The sequence below is a fragment of the Leptinotarsa decemlineata genome, unplaced genomic scaffold (genome assembly GCF_025532065.1).
Source record: "Leptinotarsa decemlineata unplaced genomic scaffold, Ldec_3_MD MMD2_tig00002159_RagTag_RagTag, whole genome shotgun sequence".
Taxonomy (NCBI): domain Eukaryota; kingdom Metazoa; phylum Arthropoda; class Insecta; order Coleoptera; family Chrysomelidae; genus Leptinotarsa; species Leptinotarsa decemlineata.
This window is the reverse complement of record NW_027412574.1, coordinates 6,534,026-6,561,834: the sequence shown is the minus strand read 5'-3', so window position 1 is coordinate 6,561,834 and position 27,809 is coordinate 6,534,026. Positions and strand designations below refer to the sequence as shown.

At 34.3% G+C, this 27,809-nt stretch overlaps 1 protein-coding gene across 1 annotated transcript in view; it reads right to left on the bottom strand.

Annotated features, from left to right (window-relative positions):
- The window catches only part of LOC111511011 (uncharacterized), a 134,602-nt gene extending 117,715 nt beyond the window's left edge, over positions 1-16,887 (bottom strand). The window contains exon 1 of the mRNA XM_074177146.1: positions 16,563-16,887. Within this exon, the coding sequence (XP_074033247.1) occupies positions 16,563-16,580 (18 nt within the window). The 5' untranslated portion in view covers positions 16,581-16,887. The remainder of the gene's footprint in view (positions 1-16,562) is intronic.
- Between the last annotated feature and the right edge of the window lie 10,922 nt (positions 16,888-27,809).

Below are 27,809 nucleotides of genomic sequence, written 5' to 3'. Positions count from 1 at the left end.
TGTTTAAGCCTAAAGAAGCAGAAAATATTCCTACCAGCGAAACATTAGCAATACCTTACGTTGTTTGTTTTTTTTCCAATGTCTGTTATGTTCAATTATATAAAAACAAAAAACTAAATGCGCCCACGATATTTACATCAAAAGCGAATTTTCCAAGAGACCACTAATCGAACTGTGAAATTCAATTCATTCATAAAGTAAATATAACAGTAGGTACATACAGTCTTGACACGTATTTCTTGCCTATCGAGAATCGTTAGATAATCTTAATGTCGTATAGATAACAAGAGTGAATGTACATCTGGCAGATATGTTCGAAGTATTCGTGTAGGAAATATAGCGGAAAAATTATGAAAACATTGCTGATAGAAAGTGAAATTGAAATGAAATAGAAAACTGCTCATTCACTTCGATAATCTAATCTTCTAATAATTGCATGACGGCTTATTATTTTACCTGGAAGTTTAATGATACCGTACATCATATTTAGCAATTATTCACTCTACTGGGTATTACAGCGTACAAGTATATTCCAGAGATTAATTTTATAACAAATCTGTGAATGCAATCTTGGAAAGGCAATTATCTCTTTCGATGATTAAAGTTAACACTAGAAGTTGATTATTAACATCATGTAATATAAATGTGAGTATAGCATGTTTGTTGAGAAAATTATCTCAAAAAGTCCTTTTTAAGGACATGAGGTTCTACAAAAATTCTCTACTCAGTTCGCGATTTACTTCTGACATACAGTCGAACGCTTCCCATACAAATATCTAAACTATATCCATCCAACAAACAAAGCAACCCAAACAACGATAGATATATGATCAAAGCATGACCACCACGCACATCTGTTGGGTGAAACAAACAAGCCTCCTTACCCTGACCAATCAGATTTAACTGCAATCGGCTGGCGGAACTCATTATTTCAGGTATATCGCTACAGTGTCGAAGTGCATGGTCAGTTACGTTTCAACGCCTAAGGGGTGTACATATACGGTATTTTGAAGCTTAAGATTTTTAAAAGATCAAGTACCGATATGACTGAAGAAACTGCCAATGTATGTCTCTGCACGCAGAGTGCAACAGACTGTTGGTTGACACTGGAAGTCACAGCATTCTGGAAATGCCCTTCGACTTTATGCCTCCAACTGTCAACTTCGAACTGCCTTATAAAGTACTGTAACCGAATAATGAGGACTGAATTCTCCGGAAGAAGGAAATATATATTAAGTGCAGATAGTTGTTGGTTCACAGATGGATCAAAAACACCTTCCGGTTATGGTGCAGGTCTTTTCAGTCGCAGACCCAGCACAGAGATATCAACGTGCCTAAGAACCTATGCCACTGTATTTCAAGCGGAAATTTACGCTATTGAATTGTGTGCGGAGAGATTGAAATATTCTCGGACAGTCAAGCGGCGTTGGAAGCTTTTGGCTCCTACCGAGCAACGTCTAAATTGGTAGCATATTGCCAAAAACAACTCTCCTCGATAAGAAGACTCAAAAGGTTGTCTCTGGCCTGGATTCCTGGCTATCCTGGCCTGGAAGGCAATGAGGCTGCTGACTCCTCTGCAAAGGAGGGTGCTGCAAGCGGCTTCACCGGACCAGAACCTGCCATTTGGCTTTGCCAAACGAAGATTGAACACCTGGATAGCAAGAAGATTTATGGACTTCTGGCAGAGTATTCCAGGATTGGCTCACTTCAAGGCGTTTATTCACCCTTCAAAGCGTGATACAAAACAGTTGTTGGACTACAGTAGGGATGAACTACGATGTCTAACAGCCCTTTTTACAGGTCGCTGTCATTTGAATCATCAAATGCAGAGACTCGGACTCTCGGAAGACAGTGTGTGTCGCCGCCTCTGTTTGGAAAATGATGAAACAACACAGCACATACTTTTTGCCTGCCCCGCTGGGGACCGAATAAGGTTTTTAGAGTTCAGCAGAGCCGTACTCCTACCATCTGATCTGAAAGACCACTCACCATACAAACTAATCGGCTTCGTTAAGAAGCTGGCTTTATTTGGTCGAGTATGAATAGGTGTGAGCCACAATGAACCCTTGGGTCGAATAAACTCACTCACTTTGGACCTAACCTAATTTAACCCTAAACTCCACCTAAAAAAACAAAAAAGCTGCACCTTAATCAAATCGTGAGAAAGTAGGAAACATTACTGGAGTGTCTCCTTCAAGTGTATATGGAGTTATGAGAGAATTCAAACAAAAGCATTCTTTTTCGGTTCCAAAACTATATCCTTCACAAAAGAAAATTATTGATAAAGTAGACAATTTTGATTTTAACGCTATTAGAAGGAAATCAAATGCCAACAATAGATAATGATAATAATAATAATAGGTCTTTATTCCCATAATGATACAATAAATAAATGTGAACCTTTACTGAAACCGGAAAGGCTGAAGATCAGTTGGTTGCACCAAAAGATGCAACCTCTGTTTTTCATCTTAGGTTCGATGATACGAATCTACCAAATTTCAAAAGGTCCACATTTATTCCCATAATGATACAATAAATAAATGTGAACCTTTACTGAAACCGGAAAGGCTGAAGATCAGTTGGTTGCACCAAAAGATGCAACCTCTGTTTTTCATCTTAGGTTCGATGATACGAATCTACCAAATTTCAAAAGGTCCACATTCCACAAATTATTGAATAAAATAAGTTTCAAATTCAAAAAAAGAGGGAGAAATAGTTTGTTGCTCGAGAAACCCGAAATGTTATTTTGGAGACGACAATATTTAATGAAGATAAGAGCCTACACAAGAGAGATTAGAACATTCTATTACCTGGATGAAACGTGGGTAAACGCGGGTCACACTTAGTCCAAAAGTTTGGTTGATGAAGCAATAACTTGTTCAAGACAAGCCTTTTCAGATGGCCTCTCAACTGGCTACCCTTCAGGTAAGAATCACCTTATTATATTCTCAAGGAATCGCGTTTGTGAACAAAATAACTCGTTATTATTATGCGATGTTATCTGTATGAAAAGAAACGCTTCTCCTGTTTCAACTTAAACAAAATATATCCCTTTTCGGGAAAAAAAAAGGTGGTTGATAGTATGTCACATTGTATGTCACCTTCCGGGCCTCCAAGTTGAAGAAAACGGGCGACTATCATGAGGAAATGCATGGCATATCTTTTGAGAATTGGTAGGAAAAAAATGTGTAACTATTTCAGACAAAGCTCCATACCATTCCAGAAAAGCTAAAAAAAATCCAACCACAGCCATAAAAAAGTTGTAATTCAAGACTGGATGCATTTGAAAAGTATACCATTCGAGGATAACACAGTAAAAGAAGAACTTTTAAGGATAGTGAATGAACATATAACCAAATATAATAAATACATTGTTTACGAAATTGCTAAAGCACATAATATAATAGTTTTACCTCCCCCACTTACCACTGCGAAGTGGTAAGCTTATTTGGGCGGACATAAAAAAACTGTTGCCAAAAAATACTACTTTGAAATTTTGTGATCTCAAAAATAGCTGTTTCGTCTATTTTCGCTGAAAAATGGAATAATTGCGTTGATCATGTGAAAGATAAAGTAGAAATGAAAATGTTATGATTGAACCATCTAATGGATTCAGTTGACAGAAGTCCGTTGATAATTAATCTCATTGATGATTCTTCTAGTAACAGTTCTTCAGCATCTGAGTAATCGGCATAAAATAACAAAAGGATTTATTATTTTATTATTATTTTTTTTACTTATACACCAAAACGTCATTTTAAGTGTTTACCCGTTTGTCCTGCTGAAATAAAATGGCCCCATTTTTTTGTAGTTCATTTGATGTTAAATACACAAAATTGTTTTCGTTTTCTCCATTAGTTAAACTTTCCTATACCCAGCCGCTTATTATTGAGAAAAAAAATTGGGTCGTTCCTTAGTACGTCTCTGTGCAAGCAGCCTTGTCTGAGAGATCACGTGCACGTGCAGAGTAGACATATAAATAACATTAATGAGGTTTCTTGCTGTTTGAGATTGTCAAAACTAGTCCACTTCTATCAGTTCTTCAGAAAATTTCACATCCCCCTGAGCTTGGTATATTTCTCCCTCCATCTGCAGGTTCCTGTAATATTGTAAAATTCTTTTGGGTTAAATACCGAAATTGCTTGCCACCTATTATGCAGTGCCTCACATTCGAATGAAACATGACAAGAGTTATCTATCTTTTTTGGGGAAGAAAGATTTTGGCTTGCTACTTCTCCATGTATCTGTTCTTTTCTTTCGTTGCCTTCAGCTATCGATCATGTGTTCTCTAATGATATCTGTAATTGTTCTGCGTTGATATCTGCCCTGTTAAAGCAGTTCTTGAATTCTTTCCTCAGACGGCATCTTTATGAAGTTTTCCCTTGTGTGTCTCAGGTGTTTTTACAATATATTTGTTACGTACCAAAATTTTTCAAGAAATCCATGAACGAATATCCATTTTGGTTTGATGGTAGAATAATCAGGACAATTTGAACCAAAGCAAAATATCGACTCAGATATAAAAAAGAAAACGAAATTACTATTTTCATACATTCGACCGTCTCAAGGCGGAGATCAAAAGAGACACTGAAATAGCATATAGAGTAAAATCTTTAAGCGAGTAATCATAATGATATTATGATCAGAATATCTGTATCCGTCAACATTAATAAACTCAAGCTCAATGTCAATAAAACGAAAGCAATGATAATGACAACAAAACATGAACATAATTCAATTGACAAAACATCTATAAGTATAAATATTTAAAATAAAAAAATTCAAATTGTCGAAGAATTCGAATATTTGGGGTTCATCGTGTTTCAAACACTTAATATAAAAAAAACATTTCAATTATACCCGCAATAAAATTGCCAAAAACGTATTTTTCTTTGGCCGTGTAAACATTTGCTTACCGTTTCAGACTTCCATTACAGTTTTCAAATCAATCATCCAACCACATTTCGATTACTGCTCTACTTTACTATCACAACTTGATGCCAATTGTTTGTCTACATTGCAAAAACTACAGAATAGAGGCATGCGCCTAATTTCAAGATGTAATATATATATACGCCAACTACAACAATGTTGGAAGTTCTGGATTGGATTTCTGTGAAAGACCGTCTGTTTTATCTTACCATGGTATTCATCTTCAAAATATTATCCGGTAATGCACCCTCATATTTTGACCAATTTATTGTTTTCCATTAACAAATTCATAATTACCGCACTGGGGAATTCTAATTTATATGTACCACGTTTGAACTTTACACGATCCACGATGAACTCCTTATTCCATAAAGGACTATTGGACTACAATAACCTCCCGCTTGAGATAAAACAAAGTGAATCTATTATTAAAAAAAGGACTTACTAGTCATTTGAAGATACAACACACACATTAACATTGATATTATAATAACATATATACATAGTATTTGTAATTTACATTTAAATTACATTTTTCTATTTATTGAATGCTTGGATAATTCCGAGCATACATATTTTAGTGCTATGAAGTTGGACTGTGACTTTGTCTATCCAATTTTAAAATGTTTTTGTATATTAGGATGCCTATTTGAAATAAATATATTATTATATTATATTATTATTATAGTTTCCGGTAAGATAAAATGAGATAAACCTCCCCTTTGAAGATGATCACTTAGTGATTGAAAAAACTCGTGTCGAGGTGTTAAAAATAACAATTTGCTGTTGGGATTAAACTCCAGTAATATTCATTACTACACCAAAGGTTCCAAGCAGTGCATCACAAATATATAATTACTATTTACTTCTGAGTTTATTTCAACTTGCACTATCTAGGATGTGCATCATTCTTGCAAAATCTCGGAGATTTCATTGATATCTTAAACTGAAAATAAAAAACCTGATAGAAGTTATTGACATCTCTCGCAATGATATTAGCATTCTAGACATATAATGCAATTTCATTAAACAGGAATTAAAAGGCAATAATGAAAAAAAAATCTGCATTAGTTATGACAGTATATATTCCCGTACCCACGTCAAGTTCTTAAGGTAAGGGAAGAAAATTAGACATTGGTATCAGATGACAAGACAAGTGCTAAAAGTCGCACGTTAAATTTCGTTAATCCTTGGCTTGGAAAGTTTTGACCTTTGAGGTCGTAGGAGGGCAACAACTGATTAACAGAAAACACACTTTAAGAGAACAGATTCTTTAATAGATATTATTTGCTGCTTTACTCAATTTTATAACTATTTTATTGATATATTTCATGTTAATTGGGGTCCATCAAAAATTACGCATATGTGAGATTTATACATAAACACATGAGTATTCTTCTTCATCAAACATAGTATTCTAGTCATTAGTATTTATTCAATGAGTATATGTCATTTTTTGTAGACTGAAAAGAAAAATTCTGTACGGTGAATAGATAAACATTAACTCTGTTTCACGAATAAATGTTTAACGATATCGTTAATATAATATAAATCAAAATAATAACATATTAATGTTGCTAAAAGTTGTTTGTGTGGCCGTTTTTCAACTTCTGAAACACTTTTCAGCAAGGACCTATCATCGTTTCATCCACTTTCTCAATTTTTCACTGTAAAAAACACCAAACCTACTTTAGTAATCGGAATATTATGTTTTTCATTTATTATTTTGGAATTTGTATTAAAAATAAACTTCCGGTTTAACAATTAACTATTTCGAATGAAAACAATGTTATCAATCTGAAATGAAAAAATTATGATGTTTTGACATCATCTGCTAAGAACATATCTTCATTCAGAAATGTATATCCTGAATACAACTAATACAACATATCTGGGTATATTTTTCAATAATAGTTTTTAGAATTACACATAGTAAACTTGAATCAGGGGCTACGAAAGAAACGTTTATCCGATTTGAATAGTACTGACACCTGCATATCCTTCTACAGAACATGTATTAATCCACTATGTAAACGCTGGAAGACATCATTTTCGAATACAACACCGTCAGCCGACAACAAATCATTTACGAGGTCTATTCAAAAAATAAGGTGAATTTTCATTTTTCTCAAAAAAGATTGATTAATCCATCAATTTCTATTTTTCCCCTTCAAAATAGTCTTCCTCAGATGAAATACACTTGGGCCATCGTTTTTTCCAATCCTTCAAGCATTTTTTGGTATGTCCTTGAGCTCTTCCAACGATTCGGTTCTTATCTTTTCAACTGTCGCAAATCGCCGTCCTGTCATGCGTCCCCCCAATCTTGGAAACGAGAAAAAAGTCTCAGGGGGGTAATACTGGTGAATACGGTGGCTGAGGCATGATTACTGTGTTGTTTTTGGCGAAGAAATTACGAACAAGCAATGACGAGTGAGCAGGTGCATTATCGTGATGCCATGAATTGTTCTTCCATAGTACCGGAGTTTTCTTTGTATTGCTTCTCGCAAACGACACTTAACTTCAAGATAATACCCCTTATTGACCGTACGACCATGTGGCATGAAGTCCTGATCACTACGCCACGGTAATCGATAAAAACAGTGAGCAGAACTTCAACATCTGATCGAATTTGGCGTGCTTGTTTTGGTCTTGGCTCTCCTGGGCTCTTCCATTGGGACGATTGGACTTTGGCTTTGAGGTCATAACCATATACCCATGATTCATCACCAGTTATGATCCTCTTAAGCAAATCTGGATCGTCGTTGACGTCATTCAACAATTCCGGACCGATTCGACTGCGACGGTTATTTTGGTCAAGATTAAGCAATTTTGGAACGAACACACTTCATGCCCAAACCAATATGCTGACATCCTCAGCAACTTCTCTAATAGTGATTCGACGATTCTCCATAACAATTTTCGTCATTTTCTCAACATTTTCATCGGTTATTGATGTGCTGGGGCGACCAGGGCAGCGTCGTCATTCATATTTTCTCGACTTTCTGTGAAGAACTTGTACCACTTCTAAACATTTTTCTGACTTAGAGTACAATCACCGTATGCCACTGTCAACATTTCAAGTGTTTTTGAGCATTTAATTCCGTGTTTTACGCCAAAATTTATCAAACTCTTTGATCCATTTTTTGATAGCAGAATATCGTCGACCACTCAAAACATTTCTTACTTTTATATCTTTTTTATATGGGCCGAGCCCATAGGGTGAGATTTGGAATTGACGAACTCCTACATTTCTATTGTCCTTTGCTTTCTGACTATAATGAATATGTCTGCACCTGTGTAAAAGCTCATTGGAATGTTTATACTATTTTCCTATTAAAAATATTGTCAACAAACGTGACATACATCCCGCAATTCGCTTTCTCATATTCAAATTATTTAATATCTTGATGGTGACACTTTGTGTACAATATACCCATGTGAATTGTATAGTTTTTTTGACTTGTTAAGATATGATGAGTATATGCACATTAATCAGAAAAATGTTAAACAAAAGTCACTTTTGTGGAGAAAACCAGAGTTGACCTTTTTTCACCTTTTTTCATCTTCTACAGTCCGAAAAGAAATGGTAATGCAACAGTTTATACAGATGTAGAAATGGCAAACTTCTAGTTCACTCTGACAAATACTGTATGAATTCAATATATTTTCCAGTAAGAAAAATTATTGTTTATCAGTACCTTGTATTTAATAATTTTTTTTATTAATGTTTCGAAGCCTAAAATCTGTCTGGAGGTAAATGGAGGCAAGCCAGTAATACCGCGATCTGAATATTGAAAATCGAATCCACCAGGGTGAGAAAAATAATAATAATAATAAACTGGAAACTGGAAACTGGAATTCAAAAATAAAGGTAAAGACGGAACAATGTCGATTCAAAATGTGAATGAAACGGCAGCACCAGAGAAAAATTCACGTTAAGAAATGTTATACTGAAGATTTTGAAACGACAGGAAAATCATGTCATAATATGGGTCTTCCAACAGGAACTTCCGGACTTTGACAATGGATACCGGCCATCTTATTGAAGCTACATCCGTCAAATTAGTTGTCTTTCATTCAGTCTGTTTTGCCAAATCACCATGGACGGATATAGCATTCAACAACACGTGCAAATAATGAAATTGTTTCATCAAAATGGGTGTTCTGTTCGGGCAACGTACCGTTCGCTTCGCCCATTTTACGGTCGCCATAATCGTCCTGCCGAGAGGATTATTCGCAATGTGGTGGATAAATTTGAATTCACTGGTTCAGCCAACACCCGTACGTCGACGAAACGCAAGATACGCCGAAAACATCGCCGCTGTCTGTGAGAGTGTGCAGGAGAATCCGAGGCAGTCGACATCGTGTCGCTCACAAGAACTCGGTCTTTCGCAGACCACAACTTGGCGAATTTTGCGTCGTGACTTGGGTCTGAACCCGTACAAAATTCAACTGACCCAGGAACTGAGAGTAAACGACCATAGACAACGACGTGTGCTTGCTGAATGGCACTGGAGCAGTTGACAACTGACCCTAATTTTCATCGAAAAAGCATCTTCAATGATAAGGTCCAGTTCCGGATAAATGGGTACGTGAACAAACAAAATTGGTCGATACCAATCCACATGTGATCCAATAGCGTCTAATGCATCCCAAAAAAGTCACTGTTTGGTGTGGACTTTGGGCTGACGGCATCATCGGTCCATATTTTTTCGAGAACGACATCAGCCAGGCCATCACTGTTAATGGCGAGCACTATAGGTCCAGATCTGGATGATCTGGACACCAATGACATGTGGTTTCAATAAGACGGTGCTACGTATCACACAGCTCATGCCACATTGGATGTTCTGCATGAGCATCTTCTCCACGTGGTCGTCTCACGTGGAGAAGCTGTGGACTGGCCACTGAGATCGTTCGATTTGATTCCTTTAGACTTTTTTTGTGGGATGTGTGGGATTTTGTGGGAGTCGCAGGTGCATGTGAATAAGCCTCAGACCACAGCGATCTCCGAAGCCAACATAACCCATGCCATCGATCAAATTCAGCCTGATTTATGCGCCAGAGTCATGGAAAATTGGACGTTTCGGATGCGCTCCACTCAGTGAAGCCCTGGCGAACGACTGAAAAATTTCGATAATATCTCACACACGCTTTGTTTTATTTTAATTTAAAGATAGAAAAAAGCTCTCAATGAAAGACCCTGTAGAATGCGTACATAAAAAAAATGTCAGGTAATGACTTATCTTTTCAATCTTATTTCTCTACTATTCATCTCAGAAATGATTTGAAGAATTGATGATGTAATGAGATTATGGTTCCGTTATATTTCTCCTTAATTGAATGGTAATGTATTATATACTGCCGTAAATTATGAAAATATTTTACGTATACTACGTAATTATGTCAATTGGCGATATTATGATTCGAAAGCTTCATGACGTCATTTTATTTCAAATATCTATATCTGATATGATTTCGTAAATTATGTTAATTTGTAGCCTCCCAGAGGATACGAGTTAAACAAAATTACCTCTGAGGCGGAAACCGCAAATCTGTAAGTGACGGGGCCTTTTAATACGAGAGGGTTATCTAAAATATAATATAAGGCAACCCCAACCATCACATAAGTTTTGTAATTTTCGATTGTTCATGAACTGCTCAATGGACGGCAGTTTCGAATAGTCCCCTATTCGAACATCCTGTATACGAACCACGGAGCATTCGTCACAATTCTGAGAATCTCATTTCGTATTCCCTTCAGAACAAGTATGTTGAAATTCGTCGATTACTCCCAGATACTTGAAACATTTACCTGATGGTAAGTTTCAACATCAGTATCTATAACGTTACTTCATTTTCAAGGTTTAGCCTGGTTTTTCTAACACGCTTTATATTAGCTTCCCCTGTATATATGTATGTTTGTAACCCTCCTTTTCATCTCATATCGGGATATGTATTTTTGACAGAATTATCGGCATTATTGCTTGATCTATTCGCGGTCAGATGGCGCTGTACATAATCCTTTTGATATAATTCGAACTCACTTTAGATGTATTTCTTCATGTGAAAAAATGATTTTTTTATTAATACGCGCGCCTGCAGCCTTATTTGTAACCCTCCTTTACTCGCCTACGGCCTTGGGCTTGGTAGTTGATTTTCAGACTTCCTCTCCGGAACTAAAAAGTTAAAAATATTTTCTTTTATAAAAGCCTAAAACATTAACGAACGAAAGATACTAATATTATTATGAAAAAAGCGTGGGCGCTTTGTGCCATATTTTTTGTACATCAAGCGTCCCTCGCTTTTTTCACAGTGATAATAGTATTATTTGTTCGTTATTGTTTTAAGCTTATTTAAAAAAAAATATTTTTAACTTTTTAGTTCGATGTTCTTTAAAAGCGTGTTTTTTTTAGTTTTTTAAACTATATTTATGATATTGAATGTCATATGCAAGGCAAGATAAGCTTCAATATGAGGCTCAACAACTTGCTTATAAAAGTTCGTTCAGTATTGTCTGAGAGTAAAAGAATTTCAAGAATGCAAACATGTCGCTACATCAAAGAAATCAACATAGTTGTCTCAAGCAAATAGCACTGCAATTCACCCACAAAATCATTGAGATATGTCTACCCTCTATATCCCTTGAGGACGCCGATAACGAGACATTAAAATAGGGATATGCGATAAAGAACGCGAAAACACCGACAAAGAATGTGAAAATACCGCCAAAAGAAGCGCTCGATGTTTTTTCTGATATTACGTTTAAGATAATATTAATAGGCGTCAGACTGGGGGTATTAATATAAATTTTCCATTGATATATTCTGTATGATGAGAAGATAATTAAAATATGGTGAAAACTAATTTTGTTTAAATATTCCATTTTGGGAAGGACAATTTATATTTGAAATAGTTTTTTATTATTTAGAATTGTTACCTTCTACATATCTATAAAATAAGCAGAAAATTAAATTTACAAATAAATACAAATGTAGAAAGGGCAAAAAGTTACTGCATTTGATAAATTAGCTTTTTGGAAAAAATCAAATTTATCATTAACTTGAATTTAAAAAGCTTTGCATTTCAAAAGAAATATGTATCATCTGGTGACGTTTCAAAGACTCTATCCATTTTCTTTATCCAACCTATTCAAATCATAACATTATAATTTGTAGTTATGATTCGTCTTTTGATGTAAATAAATTTGATATTATTATCATTGACACTGATAATATCAAATTGATCGTCGGTATGATAATGAAGATGAATAAAATATTCGAAACGTCACCAGATAAGTATACAAATAGATTTCCGCGGTTAGAAATTTGAACATCTGATTTCAAGTTGAACCGCTTTCAAGATTTTGCCTTGTTCGACGTTTCGGCTTAAACTTTGACATTTTCAGGAAGTAGAAAAGTGTGGCTGCACTGAGAGATACACTTTATATATTCTTGTTGGTTTGGAAATGAAGATTCATATTCCTTATTGGATTTTATAGTTGATTCAGAAACAATTTTATAGATTTAATGGGAATACTCACTTCGAATAAGACATTGCGATAATTTTAATCTGAAAAAAGTCTACAGGGATTTGTTGAGTGATTCTTCACTGAATGAATCAGTTTCATTAGGATTGATGACAACTGGAATATTTTTTTCTGATAATGAGTCTATGCGATCATCCAGATCCCACATCTCTGCTTCGATTCTGATTGTTTTGTGGATACATTTTTCCCAAGCTTTTTGGTCGACTGTTTCCAGAGCACTGTATAGGTATTTCTTTACTTCACACAACTTGAAGGTCTTATTATTCCTTGCGATGAATCATTTAACTTGAGCCCAAACCAAATCTATTGGATTCAATTCACAGTGATAAAGCGGCAACAGAAAAACCGACATACCTGACGAATTTTGACTTATGATCGTTTTAAAAGGAATAGCATTCATTTGTAACCACTCAGTAATATCTGCTTTCTTCCAACACGACGTCGGCAGCTTCTCGACTCGTCTACTGTGGTTACTTGCGTTATCCATTACTATTACGGATCCCTGCGGAAGTTTTACAAGTATGTTTTGAAACCATTCTTCGAATACTGTGGCATCCATTCCAACTGGAATTTTCAAACCAGTACACCAACCTTCCATAAAGGCTTGTCTTCCACTTTTGATGTTCTGATCTTGCCAAACCTTCGAGACGGTATGATCCTCATTGACCCATGTTTCATCCAAATAAAAAATAGATTTACCTAGTGCTCTGGCTTTCTTTATTTCTCTTGAATAGTTTCTTCTCCATTCTACAATATCTGATTGTTCTATTAACATGCAGGTATTTCGTTTTTTATGTAAAAAGAGTGTACTGTTCTCCTAATAGAATTCTTCACTTCTTCATCGATACCGAAACACTTTCTACCAGTGGATACTTTCGATTCGAAAAAGTTGTTGTTTTCCTTGAGTTCCTTGGGAATTCTAAAAATTGTCGATCTATTGACACCGGTCATACTCGCGCATTTTTACACTACTTCCTCCTTACTTTTTATTTCGGACGAATATTGTGTTCTTAAAGAATTATATACATGAATTTCGGACGCTTCACGATTCCCTAGCTTCCATGTTGTATAGCTATTTATTCAACGCGCTCTCGAAGTAAACTGAAGAATATCACGAATAACCCCGCTAAAAAGTCAAGTCGGTCTTATTGATGGGTGCGATGTGTCTGTTGACAGTATAATTCAGAGGAATATCTATTTATACCACCTTCAAAAAAACAATGTTTTTTCAATCCCCTTCAACTAAATACCTATTTGTTGGAGAATGTCTTGGTTACTACTGGACATATTTTAAGTAGATTTGTTATTTTGTTTGTTATGAATGATATTTTTCAAAAATAAAAATTGTAATTTCGTCGTATAAATTCATTTATTCAATTCGTTGAGAGTAAATAATATGAATGCAGTACGCCTATGGCAGTACGACTACAGCAGTATATATATATATATATATATATATATATATATATATATATATATATATATATAGATATAGATATTACAGCAGTATATATAATATCTGCACATTATCTCTGGATATAATTCTCTTCTCCCAAAGGAAATTTCTTGGGATTCTGTACAATCACTCGAGTATATTTACTGCATTTTGCTAATGAACGAACCCAAACTTGTAGGAAATGTCTGGACTATAATGAAGAAGAAATCACTGCAACATAAGAAACAGTACTGAGGATATTAGAATATTTCTTGTGTGTGAAAAAAAGTATTCTACTTTGATGTGAAATGCTCTACCTTTTAGAAAAGACTCGATCCACTTGACCAGATCCTGAGGTAATTAATAGCAGATCATTTTATGAAACAGGCCAAATCAGATCGAAAGGTTTTTTAAAATAACCAAGAAGATTCAAATGCTCTTCTTGGTTATTTTGGTAGTTTGAGTTGGTTTCGAGAAAATATATTTTTTTGAACGCAAATCCTATAGCAGGAGTCTGAGTCATCCTGAATCCAAATTGTTTGACAGGTAGATCTATCATTTGCAGTAAAGAGTAGTGAGTTAGCTTTTCCGATGAACTGGAAAGACTAATGATTCTGTGTGAAAACCATCACAACGACGATTTGTTTCACCTTTTCAATCAAAATATTGGTCTCGAAGACTCAAGAGGTTCTAGAATGTTTCCGGAATACAAACTCCTTGAAATGACTTCGGAGAATCAGCATCCAGTATCAGATGTGTCGTATAAGTGTTTTTATTTCATTTTTCTATGGTGACTTTGAAACATAATAGTTTTCGTATTCATACAAACAATGCCCACAATTTGTAAACACTGATGACAACATTGATGAAACCTTGGTGAGTAGAAACAACACTGTCAGATGTTGGATCACAATTACATCTAGTTGCTTTACATTGGAAGCTGCAGTGATAGACAGAGGACAAATCTTGTCGAAACTTGGCTTTGTAATTGACCGCCTTGAGGAGCCTCATTTATCTTTAATATTCAAGAATTTAGTCTTCGGTGGATCCCGTAGATGGCATCTTCGAAGGGCGAGATAAATCTTAACTTAATTAATGTCACAAGAATCATATGTTTGAAAGTGTTTCTTTACTTCTACTAACATATTGCTCTTTAGAATTAATTTCGAGATCGACCGCCTTAGCCTGGGTAAAATTGCCCAGAGAAATTTAGAGTTAAATGTTCATTGTTTGACATGATGAGCAAGCAAAATATACTGGATTTCTGATATTGAATATGTTACTTCCAGATGTGATCAACACAGGGGAGAGGATGTCAACACTTCGTATTTTTTAGGTTGGTTTTGTATCCAGTATGTCATAAAATTTCTTAGAATAATTCATAACATTTTTTTTTCAATACTGTGTTTCTTCATTTTTGAAATTTGTTTCAGGTCGATTGGCGAGGCGTTGAAAAATTTGGTACCGAAAAAAAAGAATGTTCTTTACGTAAATGTTTTTTTAAAGTATTGGATATAAATAACATCCATGTTTGTGATAGACCTGTTTATCTTAGTATTTTTCTAGTTGAATTTCTTTTGATTTATGAACATTCCCTTCAAACATTGGTGAGTGTATAATAGTTTAACATTTAATATATTTGCTTCCTGATATAGCTTATCGGTGGAAAAACGTTTATTTTTTTCAGGATTATTTTTAATAGTTTGTTTTGTGTTGTTTGTATAATGTTCAGTGTGTTGTTGAAGGCTCCACCCCATATTGTGATGCAGTAAGACAGAATTGATTCGGCTAGGGAGTCGTAGAGCATCATGAGGTTTTTTCTGGCGAGGATGTCTCTTAGAGAATTAAAACTGTGTATAAGTTCTCTGAGGCGTTTGTTTACATGCATGATATGATTAGACCATCGTATGTGTTGATCTAGGACTACCCCTAAATATTTAATCGGTGACACTTTTTTAATAGTAGAACACCCACATACATTTTTGTGACATGTTTATAGAGTGTAGTTTCAGAGACAAATTATGTGGTTGACTAATGATCGTTGGTGTGAAGGCAACAAATTTAGTCTTATCGATATTCACATTAAATTAATATAATAAGAAATAAGCAATGTTCCAAAGAATGGAATATGTTCTTAAATATCCTTGAAAGCATATGCAATATTAAGTAAATACAGACTATTTATTTAATCTGTGTCCGAAAGAAATAGCTGTAGGTAATCCATTCATTTTCCCAAAATTTTCATTCACTTCTCATTTTTCTTTTTTTTTATTGAAATTGAAACTAAAAATTTTTTCCATACAGAAGAATTTCGGGAATGAAAATTAGACGTTTACTGAACCATTATACGATTTTATAGGTCTTTGAAACCGAATTTATTACAAGACACCAAATATGTGTTATTTACTTCTCGATACTGATTTATCGGAAGTGAATCATCCAGAACTGATACAAAAATAATAAATTCGACTTGGTACGTGAAAAACGACTAAAAATATTTTCATTCACTGACTACGGGATCAAAATAAAAAAATTATGGAAATGAAATGAAAATACCTTCTTAGAAAATTAATTTCACGTAGTGAATACCAAGATGAAATCTTGTTGAATGTCAATTTTTTTCAAAGGATTAAATAAAGATATTACCTTGTGTATTTTCGTCATAAGTTATCCTTGAACGCTGTACCAATTCTAAATTCTAATGAGCTATGAAATCATTATGAAACCACAATGATTATTCTCTTGAACTTCTCACAGACAAATTAACAACGAAAACACCTTCACTCAGTATTATTCACGAAAATGTTACATACAGTGATTGATTGAAATTCGAAATCTCTAATCGCGCTCGGAGAGACAATCTGTAAACGCACCTTCTCACACCGCTATGACAAACAAAAGCCGACTAGGACCTAGATACCAACTTCTGCTGGAAGCAGGTTGATATGTGTTTTGTTTCTTGCAGATAAACTAAAGACCTACGTAGATGGCGAATCGACTTGGAGGAACAGAGAAAAGCGGTGCTCTGCCGTGTTGTTGATAGTTGCCGTAAAAGTGTGGCCTTTCTCTTCTTAAGTTCTCGTAGAACGACCAGCCCAATGTGTTATCCTTCAGATTCTTCAGAAGACCGTTGGATTCTTGGTACGTTCGCTCATTCAGTATTGTTTTTACAGGTTTGACGGATGTTCTCATGCGCGTTTTTTATTTATGCACGTTTTAACCGATTAACGGGTTCAAAGGATTGGCTTTAAATGCCGGAGGCATTTTAGAAAAGGACCTCACACCAATCGGATTTTGGTCAACATAAAAAATGTAGTATTATGTGGATTCTGTTTGACGGAAATGGGAATGCTTTCTTCTCACTATTGAAAAGTTTTATAGAGAGGTGATACTGAAGTTTGATAGTACCTACAAATGAAGCACTCACTTAAGGAAAAACGCAACGAGTACTACCCCAAATATTTTTAAATTAAAATTCTAATAATTTTTTTGAAAATTCAAGAATTGCTATTTTTCCTGAGACATCCTTATTTTTGCCATTCTTCCAGACTTTTTCTTCATGTTAATTGTAACTGTGGTCTAAACCGGGATTCTCTACATCCCATATACAGGCCGTTTCTTTTATCATGTGGTAACATTGGTAGGTATATTTTAAATCGTAGCAGATACGAAGACAGTTGAATGTGAAAAAATGTAACTATCATCGGGAACAATACAATGGTCGAAGAAAATGTACAGGGACTATCGCCCTTCTCGAGTTATACGGGGAAAATCAAAAATGTTTTTTTTCGAATGGAATTGGTATTTCGGAGAATATCAAAAAATTAAAAACGAAAATATTATTGTATTTTTTTTTAATACGGACCTGTTTTTTTATTACAGATATTGACAAAGCGATAAATGTATAATCCAAGGGTATATCACATTTGATATTTTTATAGCGTTTCATTTGAAATAACCACCATCATCAGTGACAACAATCAAACAAAAAAACAATTTATTTTATCATGAACTTTTGGAAAAAATGAAACCAATGGGGAAAATTAAAGCTCCTAGGCAATCTACATTAAATGCTAAAATTGACGACCTCTTTGTTGAATGCACATAAGTTGTCGGCTAGACAATTTTCTAGCATAATAGGTGTAATACCAATACATGCATCTCTTATTTTTTGTTTGATATGTTCGATATCTGTACTTGGTGTTGAAAAAACTGTATCCTTTATGTATTCCCAGACCAAAAAATCTAAAGCTGTAAGATCTGGGGATCGAGCTGGTCAGTTAATTGTTCCATTGTTTCCAATCCATTTTCTTGGGATTATAGCATCTAAATGTTCCCTTACTATTGCTGCATAATGGGGAGGAGCGGCGTTCTGTTGAAAATATTGTATTTCATGGCGGATATTCAGTGGCAATTCATATAAGTAGCAATCGAATTCACTGAATAGAAAATGAAGATACATTTCACTATTCAAATGATCATCGTAAAAGAAAGAGCCAAGGGTGTTCTCATAATTCCCAACCAAACATTTATTCCGAATCAATTTCCATTTTTTGGAAATCGATTTCCCTATGTAAATGTTCATTTGTATTATTTCACCTATAATGGATATTTCTGTTGAACCAACCATTGTTGGTGAATTTTGGTTCGTCCGTCCATATTATTTTTTACAAATATTTCCAACTTTCCTACTACTACGTCCTAACCACTTCACACATCGTACTCTCCTTCCGTTTCCTCTTTCATTGAGATGATGAACTTTGCGTATCCTGTAGCATTTATATTTATTCTTTTTCAAAATAGTTCTAGTGGATTTTACAGAAATCCTCATTTTCTTGTTTTCTTTTTGTTAAATGCACCGTAGTCCCTCAAATTTCTTTCTAATCGTCTAAACATTTGGATATTCGGAATACGAAGATTCGGGTATAGTTCAACATACATATTCCTTGCCAAAAGAGGATTTCTATTTGATTTCGCATAACTAAATAGTATATCAGTCCTTTCATCATTTGAATACATATTTGATGTGTACATAAACGTCTGAACAGTTCTCAACAAATATCAACAACGCATTCATTTTTTCCTGCCATAGAAACCAAGCAAAGCCTACACGTTTAAGATGGTAAAAGAATTGAGATGCTATTTGATCATACCAATTTATACAACAATCAAATTTTGACCAAAAACTGATATTTTCGTTACTTCCACGATTGAGAATTATAAAAATATTACGAATTATAATCGATTAGGGAGAAATAAGTCTTGAAAGAAGGATTACGCAATACAAAAATTTCTAAAACGAAAAAGTACGAATTTTAAAGAAATCGAAACAATTTACAAAAGAAGTAACGACAGGACCCTAATTTAAAATTTTTGTCACTGATGATGGTAGTTATTTCAAATGAAATGCTATGAAAATATCAAATGTTATATACCCTTGGATTGTGAATTTATTGCTTTATCAATATCTGTAATAAAAAAGACAGGTCCGTATAAAAAAAAAAGTTGATGGTGGCCATGTTGACACTAAACGTTTTATCGAATATTTATTATTACATCGTCATAGTACACTTCGAATTTTCTTTTCCATTTCCATTTTTGATATTCTCCGAAATAACAATTACATTCGAAAAAAAAAGAAAAACAGCATTTTTTGTTTTCCCCGTATAACTCGAAATGGGCGAGAATCCCCGTAAATTTTCTTCGACTATTGACAGTTACTTTTTTTCCCATTTAACCGTCTTCGTATCTGTTACGGTTTAGAATATAGCAATGTTACCACATGATAAAAGAAACGGCCTGTAGATGTGCTGAGATATCGACTATACGTACAGGTCGTTTTTTCAACTGATACCGTTATTGCTATCTTGGAAACGGTATTTCCCAGAAGGTTGGTTGAATGGAAATGAAATGGAAATGAAATGGAAATGAAATGGAAAATCTGTTTTAAAATCTGTTTTTCCGTTAATCATCTGTCGCCCCCATACGAACGACAACTCTCAGAAGTTGACAAACTTGTGCGAGCTAAGGACTAACGTGTGATTCCTAACACGGTTGCAGAATATTTGTCAAGATCTGATTGGACCCAATTTTCAATGTGCGTTTTGTTCGTTGAAATCCATCATCAATATATTGTTTTAATACGGTCTTGAATATTTTTTTATAAATTTTGATGGTCATTATAATTACATATTCATGATGTACCACAACATATGTATTTCTTGACTTGTTTCAACACATCTCCAATATTCTATCATATTTTTTTAAGAGCCCTAATTTCTAGGTGTTATTGAAATCCAAATAAATTTTTTTATTGGAAATGTATATAAAAGGAAGGACCAACAATTTTTGTATTTTTGTATAGCAAGTCATTTATAATATCTAAACGTTTTTTGAAAATTTGTATCTCGATTAGAAAATATTTCAGTTATTTCTGTTTGAAATAAGTATAAGAAAATCAGAGGAAATTTTTAAGTTAAAACATGAGATCTGAAATATAAGTAAATGTCTTTTTGTTAAATAAGCCATGAAATACAAATAGTAAATGTCAAGTTTATTGTCAAATACAAATAAGACAGTTATTTAATTCAGTTAACGTTTTCAAGGAATAACAACAAGAAGTTTTCAAATAACGAAGAAGTGTATATGCTTTTTGTAGATATATTTCATGTGATTGAGAAATGCTGCCTTATCTCTGCCATCGTAGCACGAATTGTATTTTGATTGAAGATGACCTAAAAACAGATGATTTGAACGTATCAAAAATACGAGAAGTTTACGAAATTATAGAAATGACCATAAAGTGAAATCAGAAAAATAAATTATAGACCTATACAATCGAAAAAGTCAATCAGTTGCGTTTGATAGACTTCAAAAAAAATGTTTGGAGATGATTAGGTACTTACAAACTGGAAAGGATATACTTTCAAAATAGATAACTTTTTTGAAAAAATCATTTTTGATTTTCTAGTTCTCTATTAATAAACAAAAAATATGAGAAACTCCCGAGGAAATCTAAAGCTAATCAATTTTAAAGATTTTCCCATTTCGAAATACCTAAATGAAATTCCTATGGCTCGGATTTAATTGATTAACCGTATGCAAATATTCAAAACGAACTGTCGTCGGTGACATAATGTCATTAGAAATGAGTGATTCGTCTTGCAATTTTGTTTTGTTCCAAAACTCCGAACTACACCATTGAGGATGACAGTGTAAATGAAGTTTAATATCAATACTATTTATGGCAATGAGAAAAAATGATCTATGTGAATTTGACAATATCAATTTTATTTTTTCTGACTTTATTTGAAAAGATATCAAAAAACGAATAACAATTTTTCATTGGCACTTTCAAGGTACTACACGATGGTATTTTTAGTTTTTATATCCGACGTTTCGTTTTCAAAAAATCATCATCAACTTTATTTTTTAAATAGCCCGAAAAAAAAGTACACCCTGTATCTGATTCCATTTTTTATTACGAATTCAACGATGTAACACATGCCATTGTTTTCTTTTTAGTTTAAGGGAAAATTGCATTTTTTCTATTTTTAAAAAGTATTAAAAATACATTAATATTGATTTAATAATGATTTTTTTAAAGTAATGAAAACAACGAAGAAATTAACGCATTTTTTATTCAATTCAAAGGAGGTGTTCAAACAGGTTTCCGTTATTTTCCAAACATAAGTATGATCTTCTAACTGTAGAACTTAAAACATCACGTAACATCTCTGGTGTAATACTGTTAAATGCGACAGTTACACATTCTCGTAACTGCTGTTCAGTTTCAAAAGAATGTTGGTAAACCCGGTTTTTAACAAAACCCCATATGAAGAAGTCCAGAGGAGTTAAGTCAGGGGATCGCGCTGGCCAAGACACTTCACTAAAGGTTCCAATCCACCTTCCAGGAAATCGCTGCGAAAGATACTCTCGAACTTGTCTAGAATTATGTGCAGGAGCACCGTCTTGTTGAAACCAACAGTTATTGACCTGTGCCAGAGGTAAATTATCTAAACAGTCTTCTACATAGTTTTGCAATAAATGATGGTATCGTTCGGCGGTCAAAGAATTATAGTAAAAAAACGGACCTAGTATTTTAGTTCCTAAAATTGCACACCACATATTAAACCCAAAACGTTCATGATGTCTTGATATTTTCCTAACACGCGGATTTTGCTGAGCCCAGTAATGCGTATTGCGGCGGTTGAAGATACCATTATTAGTGACCATACTTTCGTCGGACCATATTATTTTTGAAGGGAAATTATAATCTTCTTCACACGCGCGTGTATACCATTCGCAAAAATTTCGGCGCCGTTCGAAATCCCCTGGTTTAAGTCCTTGGCAAATCCTAAATTTATAGGGGTGATATCTATTTTTACGCAAAATAAATTGAGCTGTGGGTTTGGCTACTCCTAGCCTTTGGCTAAACTGCGCCTATTTTGTACATTCACCAATAAAGACGATTTATTACATTATTTTCGATTTGCCTAGTTGATATTTCAGGGTTCTCAACAACTACTTGTAAAACATTATTTTGGGCTTCTTCTGAAGATTCTTTTTTTCGAGATAAAACAGGCTTTTTAAATGAACCATATTCTTTTAAATTTCGAGCCAGCTCTAAGAAAATGGACTTACATGGCTGCTTTCTTTCTGGATATGTATTAAGATACATTGCTGCTGTATTTACAGTATTTTTGTGGCACAAAATGTAGCACGTTAGCATGTCAAACTTTTTTTCATGGCTATAATGCTCACCCGGCATATTCGACGATAATAACACAATATCATCTATTCAACAATAAACAATAATAACGACAACAGTAACAATAACTCTAAAAACAACAACTCGACAAACAGGCTAACAACAACGACAATTACTATTTTATCGTGTAATTAAATAATATTTGACAGGCTCGGTGACAGGTATTTACGTCAAAGCATTTGTTTTCAACGCCTACTTGAAGATTTTTTTTAAAATAGAAAAAATGCAATTTTCCCTCAAACTAAAAAGAAAACAATGGCATGTGTTACATCGTTGAATTCGTAATAAAAAATGGAATCAGATACAGGGTGTACTTTTTTTTCGGGCTATTTAAAAAAATAAAGTTGATGATGATTTTTTGAAAACAAAACGTCGGATATAAAAACTAAAAATACCATCGTGTAGTACCTTGAAAGTGCCAATGAAAAAGTGTTATTCATTTTTTGATATCTTTTCAAATAAAGTCAGAAAAAAATAAAATTGATATTGTCAAATTCTCGTTTTTCCCAAATATCTCAGCAGGCCATGAAAATTCTTCAAGTTTCTAAACGGCATGTAAATAAGCTTTAAAGAACACAACTTTTTCCTAATTTAACCTAAGCTGTATCTCCAACAGGTACTGAGATTCCCATGCTTAGGATCCTTATCTTGGACACACTGTATATACAGGGTGAGTCAACAAGACTCCCTAGGTCCATAGCTATCAGAAGAAGTAATTTTTCGAACTGCTAAATTTTTTTGCAGTCATATCGATAAATACTATCTTTGAAAATTATTTTGTCGCATACTGAGTAATTCAGCGGAGCGTGGCCAACCAAAGATATATCTTTTTAAATAGAACACCCAGTATATGAATAACGTCATTCGATTTCATATTTGTTTAGCTCTCCAACTAATTTTTGTTTTCGAATTTCCATTGCGGCATTGCCAAGTAATTTCAGAAAAAAACCTATTCGGCAGACAATACTTTTTTAATTCACCACCCGCATGTCTACAGCAATTGGGTGGATTTTTTTTTAGGAATAGTTAGTAAACATCACTTTGGTAATTTCTGAAATCTCAACTTTCGGAAACAATATATAGGGTGCTCGGTAAAACTGGTCAAGTTTCATTAATTTTCAAACAGACATAATTCAACTTTTACAAATGGAACACAATGTAATTTTTCATTTGTATGAAATGTTTCAATATTTCACTACCTTTGTTATCAGAGATATACTATATAGTTCAAAAATTATATCAAGTTTACTCAAATTTGTTTTTTGGATATTCAAACTAATCGCTAGTACATTGGCATTTTTCATACCAACTACTGATAGTTATCAGCGGTTTCAACAGTAAGAAATACGTAGAAAACCTAAAGAATATACCTACTGATTTTTTTTAAACCCAGTTACCCATGACTGACACCCAAAAATGAATTTCGAAATTTGTCAATAACGCCATGTGTTGAAGTTTTTTTCGAGTTCAGATTCAATAATTTTCATTATTAGTTATATATTGGAAGATATGATGCAAATAGTCTATGCTTTGGAGGATAGTGACGGAAACTGCCTCCTTGCATCTAGAATTTACAAAGAGATGTTCCCCGAAAGAAGACAACCAGATGGAAGGGCATTTCAGGCTCTAAAAATAATATTTGAAAGAACTGGTATTGTCAATCACGAGAAGTTCGAACGTGTCTGCCCTGTAACAAATGAAAAGAATACATTTCAAATTGCTCTTCACCTTGTTGAAAATCCCCATGTTAGTACCCGAGACCTGTACAGGGAATTAGGATTTTCTCAAACCAGCGTGTATCGAATGATACGAGCAAGCAAATTTCATCTTCACCACATGCAATTGATGAATTAGTTAAGAGAAAGAGTTTTAAAAACGTGTTGAATTTTGCCGATGGGGCTTAGAAAAGATCAATCAGGAAAATTATTTTTTCGATTTCGTGTTATTTTCTGATGAAGCGAATTTTCATAAAAATGTAACTGTGAATCGGCATAACATGCATTGTTATACAACGGAAAACCCCAAAAACCACCATTTTGTTGGTTGCCTGAACCATCAACAGCGTTGGTCACTGAATGTTTGGGATGGAATTCTCGGAAAAAGAGTTTATCGGTCCGTATTTTTTGGATGGGCGTCTCATTGGAAGAAAATATGTAAGATTTTTTCAGCATGAGTTTTCAAATTTATTGGACGGGGTTCCATATGGAACAATACTTAGAATGTGACTACAAGACGGTGCACCAAGACGGAAATACCACAACGATCATTTCAATCAAAAATGGATAGGTAGGGGTGGGCCCGTGGCGTGGCAACCCAGATCACCTGACCTGACCAAAATGATTTTTTTTATGAGGGTATATCAAATGGATTGCCTACCAAACTCCTCCTAGAAGACGTGAAACGAAGAATCACTAGAGCTTTCAGGGAACGTGTGGAGAATTCGCTTAAAAAAAGACTGAAATTATGTGTTACAGAAAATGGTCACCATTTTTAACATCTTTTGGATTCCTCTATTCAATAACAAATATAGGCGTTATTGTTCATATTGAAAAAATGTTGAGTTAGTGAACGTAAATAAATGATTTTTTTGTTATTACAACAATAATTAAAACTGGGTATGATTTGTAAAATATATGTTTTCGTATAGTATACCTCTGATAAAAAAAATGTAGTGAAATGTTAAAACATTTCATACAAATGAAAAAATACAGGGTGATCCATTTGAAAAAGTTGATTTATGTCTATTTGAAAATGAATGAAACTTGACCGGTTTTACGGAGCACCCTGTATATTGTTTCCGAAAGTTCAGATTCCCGAAATTATCATAGTGATGTTGACTAACTATTCCTAAAAAATTCACTTAATTGCTGTAGACATGCGGGTGGCGAATTGAAAAAATATTGTCTGCAATATTGGTTTTTCTTGAATAACTTGGCAATGCCGCAATGGAAATTCGAAAACAGAAATTACTTAAAGAGCTAAAAAAAATATGAAATCGAATGACGTATTCATATACTGGAAGTTTCATTTAAAAATATTAAACTTTGGTTGGCCACGCATGGCTGAATCACCCAGTATGCCAGAAAATAATTTTGAAAGATAGTATTTATTGATATGGCTGCGAAAAAAATGTGTACGATTCGAGAAATCGTTTTTCCTGATAGCAATGGACCGAGGAAATCTTGTTGACTCACCCTGTACATGATTCATTGAGTCAAGATCGAAAGTTAGACGAATAAACTGTTTCTGGATTATTAATACTTTGGAGACCACGTTATTATTTGCTCTTCCCTAAATTTTTAAATTGTTACTCATAATTGAGTTGATGAATGTTTTCTTCAATGGTTCTGAAGGTAAAATACAACTCTTCAAGCTGAATCTATTCAATTATTGAACTTTATGGTGAGTTAGGTTTTGAGTTCTGTGTTATTCATACTGGAGTTACGAGAATTTGATGTTCTAAATTTGTTTGTAAATTCAAAACAAACTTTCATTCAGGTTATTAATGAAGTCAAATTATCTAAAAGAAAAATTCGTTCCGGCCAGTCTCAAATTACCTACACTGTAAGTTAATGGATTGGAACCTATCACAAAACAATTAATCCGACTAATACCACGAAGGGCGCTGGATTTTATTCGACAGGTGTCAGTGCAGGATTCTTCACAGGAGTTATTCCTGCATATGTTGTTAGCGATACAACTGCCGGAATCGATTTTCAATTAATTGTACACACTTGTAGACCGGTTTCGGACTGTTTGGCCAATCGTCAGTGCAATAACATGAATCCAAGCATGGGCTCCTCGAACGTCAAATTATGGGGTTGCGCAATTCATTGAGCTTAGGCTGTTGAAGCTCTCTGCTGAGAGCTTCGAACTGCACTACGGTCGAAGTGTCTGAGTGGCTGCGAGTGATCATAGATATTCTTCCAAAAGGATTTCACCTGATCAGCGGTCGGCGAGAAGGTTTTTCGCGGAACCACTAGCATTCTTATCCTATCAAAGCAGTGCTAATTGGTGGTCACTGCACTGGTGGTGGTTCATCAACATGAAGTCGATAATTTCCCATAATTGAAAATCAAATTCCTCGAACTAGGCAGAAGCGAACAACAAACAACATGTTTGTCATCGCCCCATCTGCCCGTGAACGAGGTAACTAACTGCATATCCGACTTTGTCCAATTCCTCCTATAAGGAAGAAAACTTCACATAAAGTGACTGGGCATCGTGGAGACTGGTTGTGAATCAAATCATATTTATAAAAGAACAACTGGGGCGATAAAAAACATGTTGTTTGTCGTTGGCTTCTTTTTAGTTCGAGGAATGATACTCTGAAAAGAATTCGATTTTCAATTATGGGAAATCATCGTCTTCATGTTGATAGAAAATACCATGCACTGACGAGTGGCCAAACAGCCCAAAACGTGTCTGTGTGTTCCAATAATTTAAAATCGATTTAAAATTTAATAATTTAAAATCGGTATCGCCATTAGCATATGCAGGAATAACTTCAGTAAAGAATCCTGCCCTAGCACCTGTCGGCACCTGTCAGAAATTTTGGAACGAATTTCGCTGCCACCCCTAATGCCCAAAATTTCCGAAAAAATTGCATGGCATGAGCCCACCGATATGCCGACATTCTCCATAACAATTTTCTCCACTTTCTCCAATGACGATATCTCTTTTTTTGTTTAATCTTCTCGGAATAAAGAATGAGCCTAAAAAATAATCTCCAACGATTCCTGCCAATGCGTTGATAGAAAACTGTTCTTGAATTGAATTTGGTCAGTTTTGAAGTTGGAACCTGAACTAGTACCAAATAAAACTATGTAACTATACGTAAAGATATTATTTTTGATATGACAGCACAAAACAAAACATTGGAATAAACTTACTAGCCTATTTGATACTTTTATTTTCAAAGAGTTGGTGAATCAATGAGAAGACGATTGGATGCATCGATTAATTTAAATTAAAATAAGTATCTTGAAAATGGTTGCTTGTAGCAATTTTGACGGACATACCTTGTTCACGTAAAAATAATGGAGGAATCGATTTTTATTCTAGGAAATGTGATACATAACATGCACGACAAAGTTATGACTTCCCAAAAGAGACAAAAAACC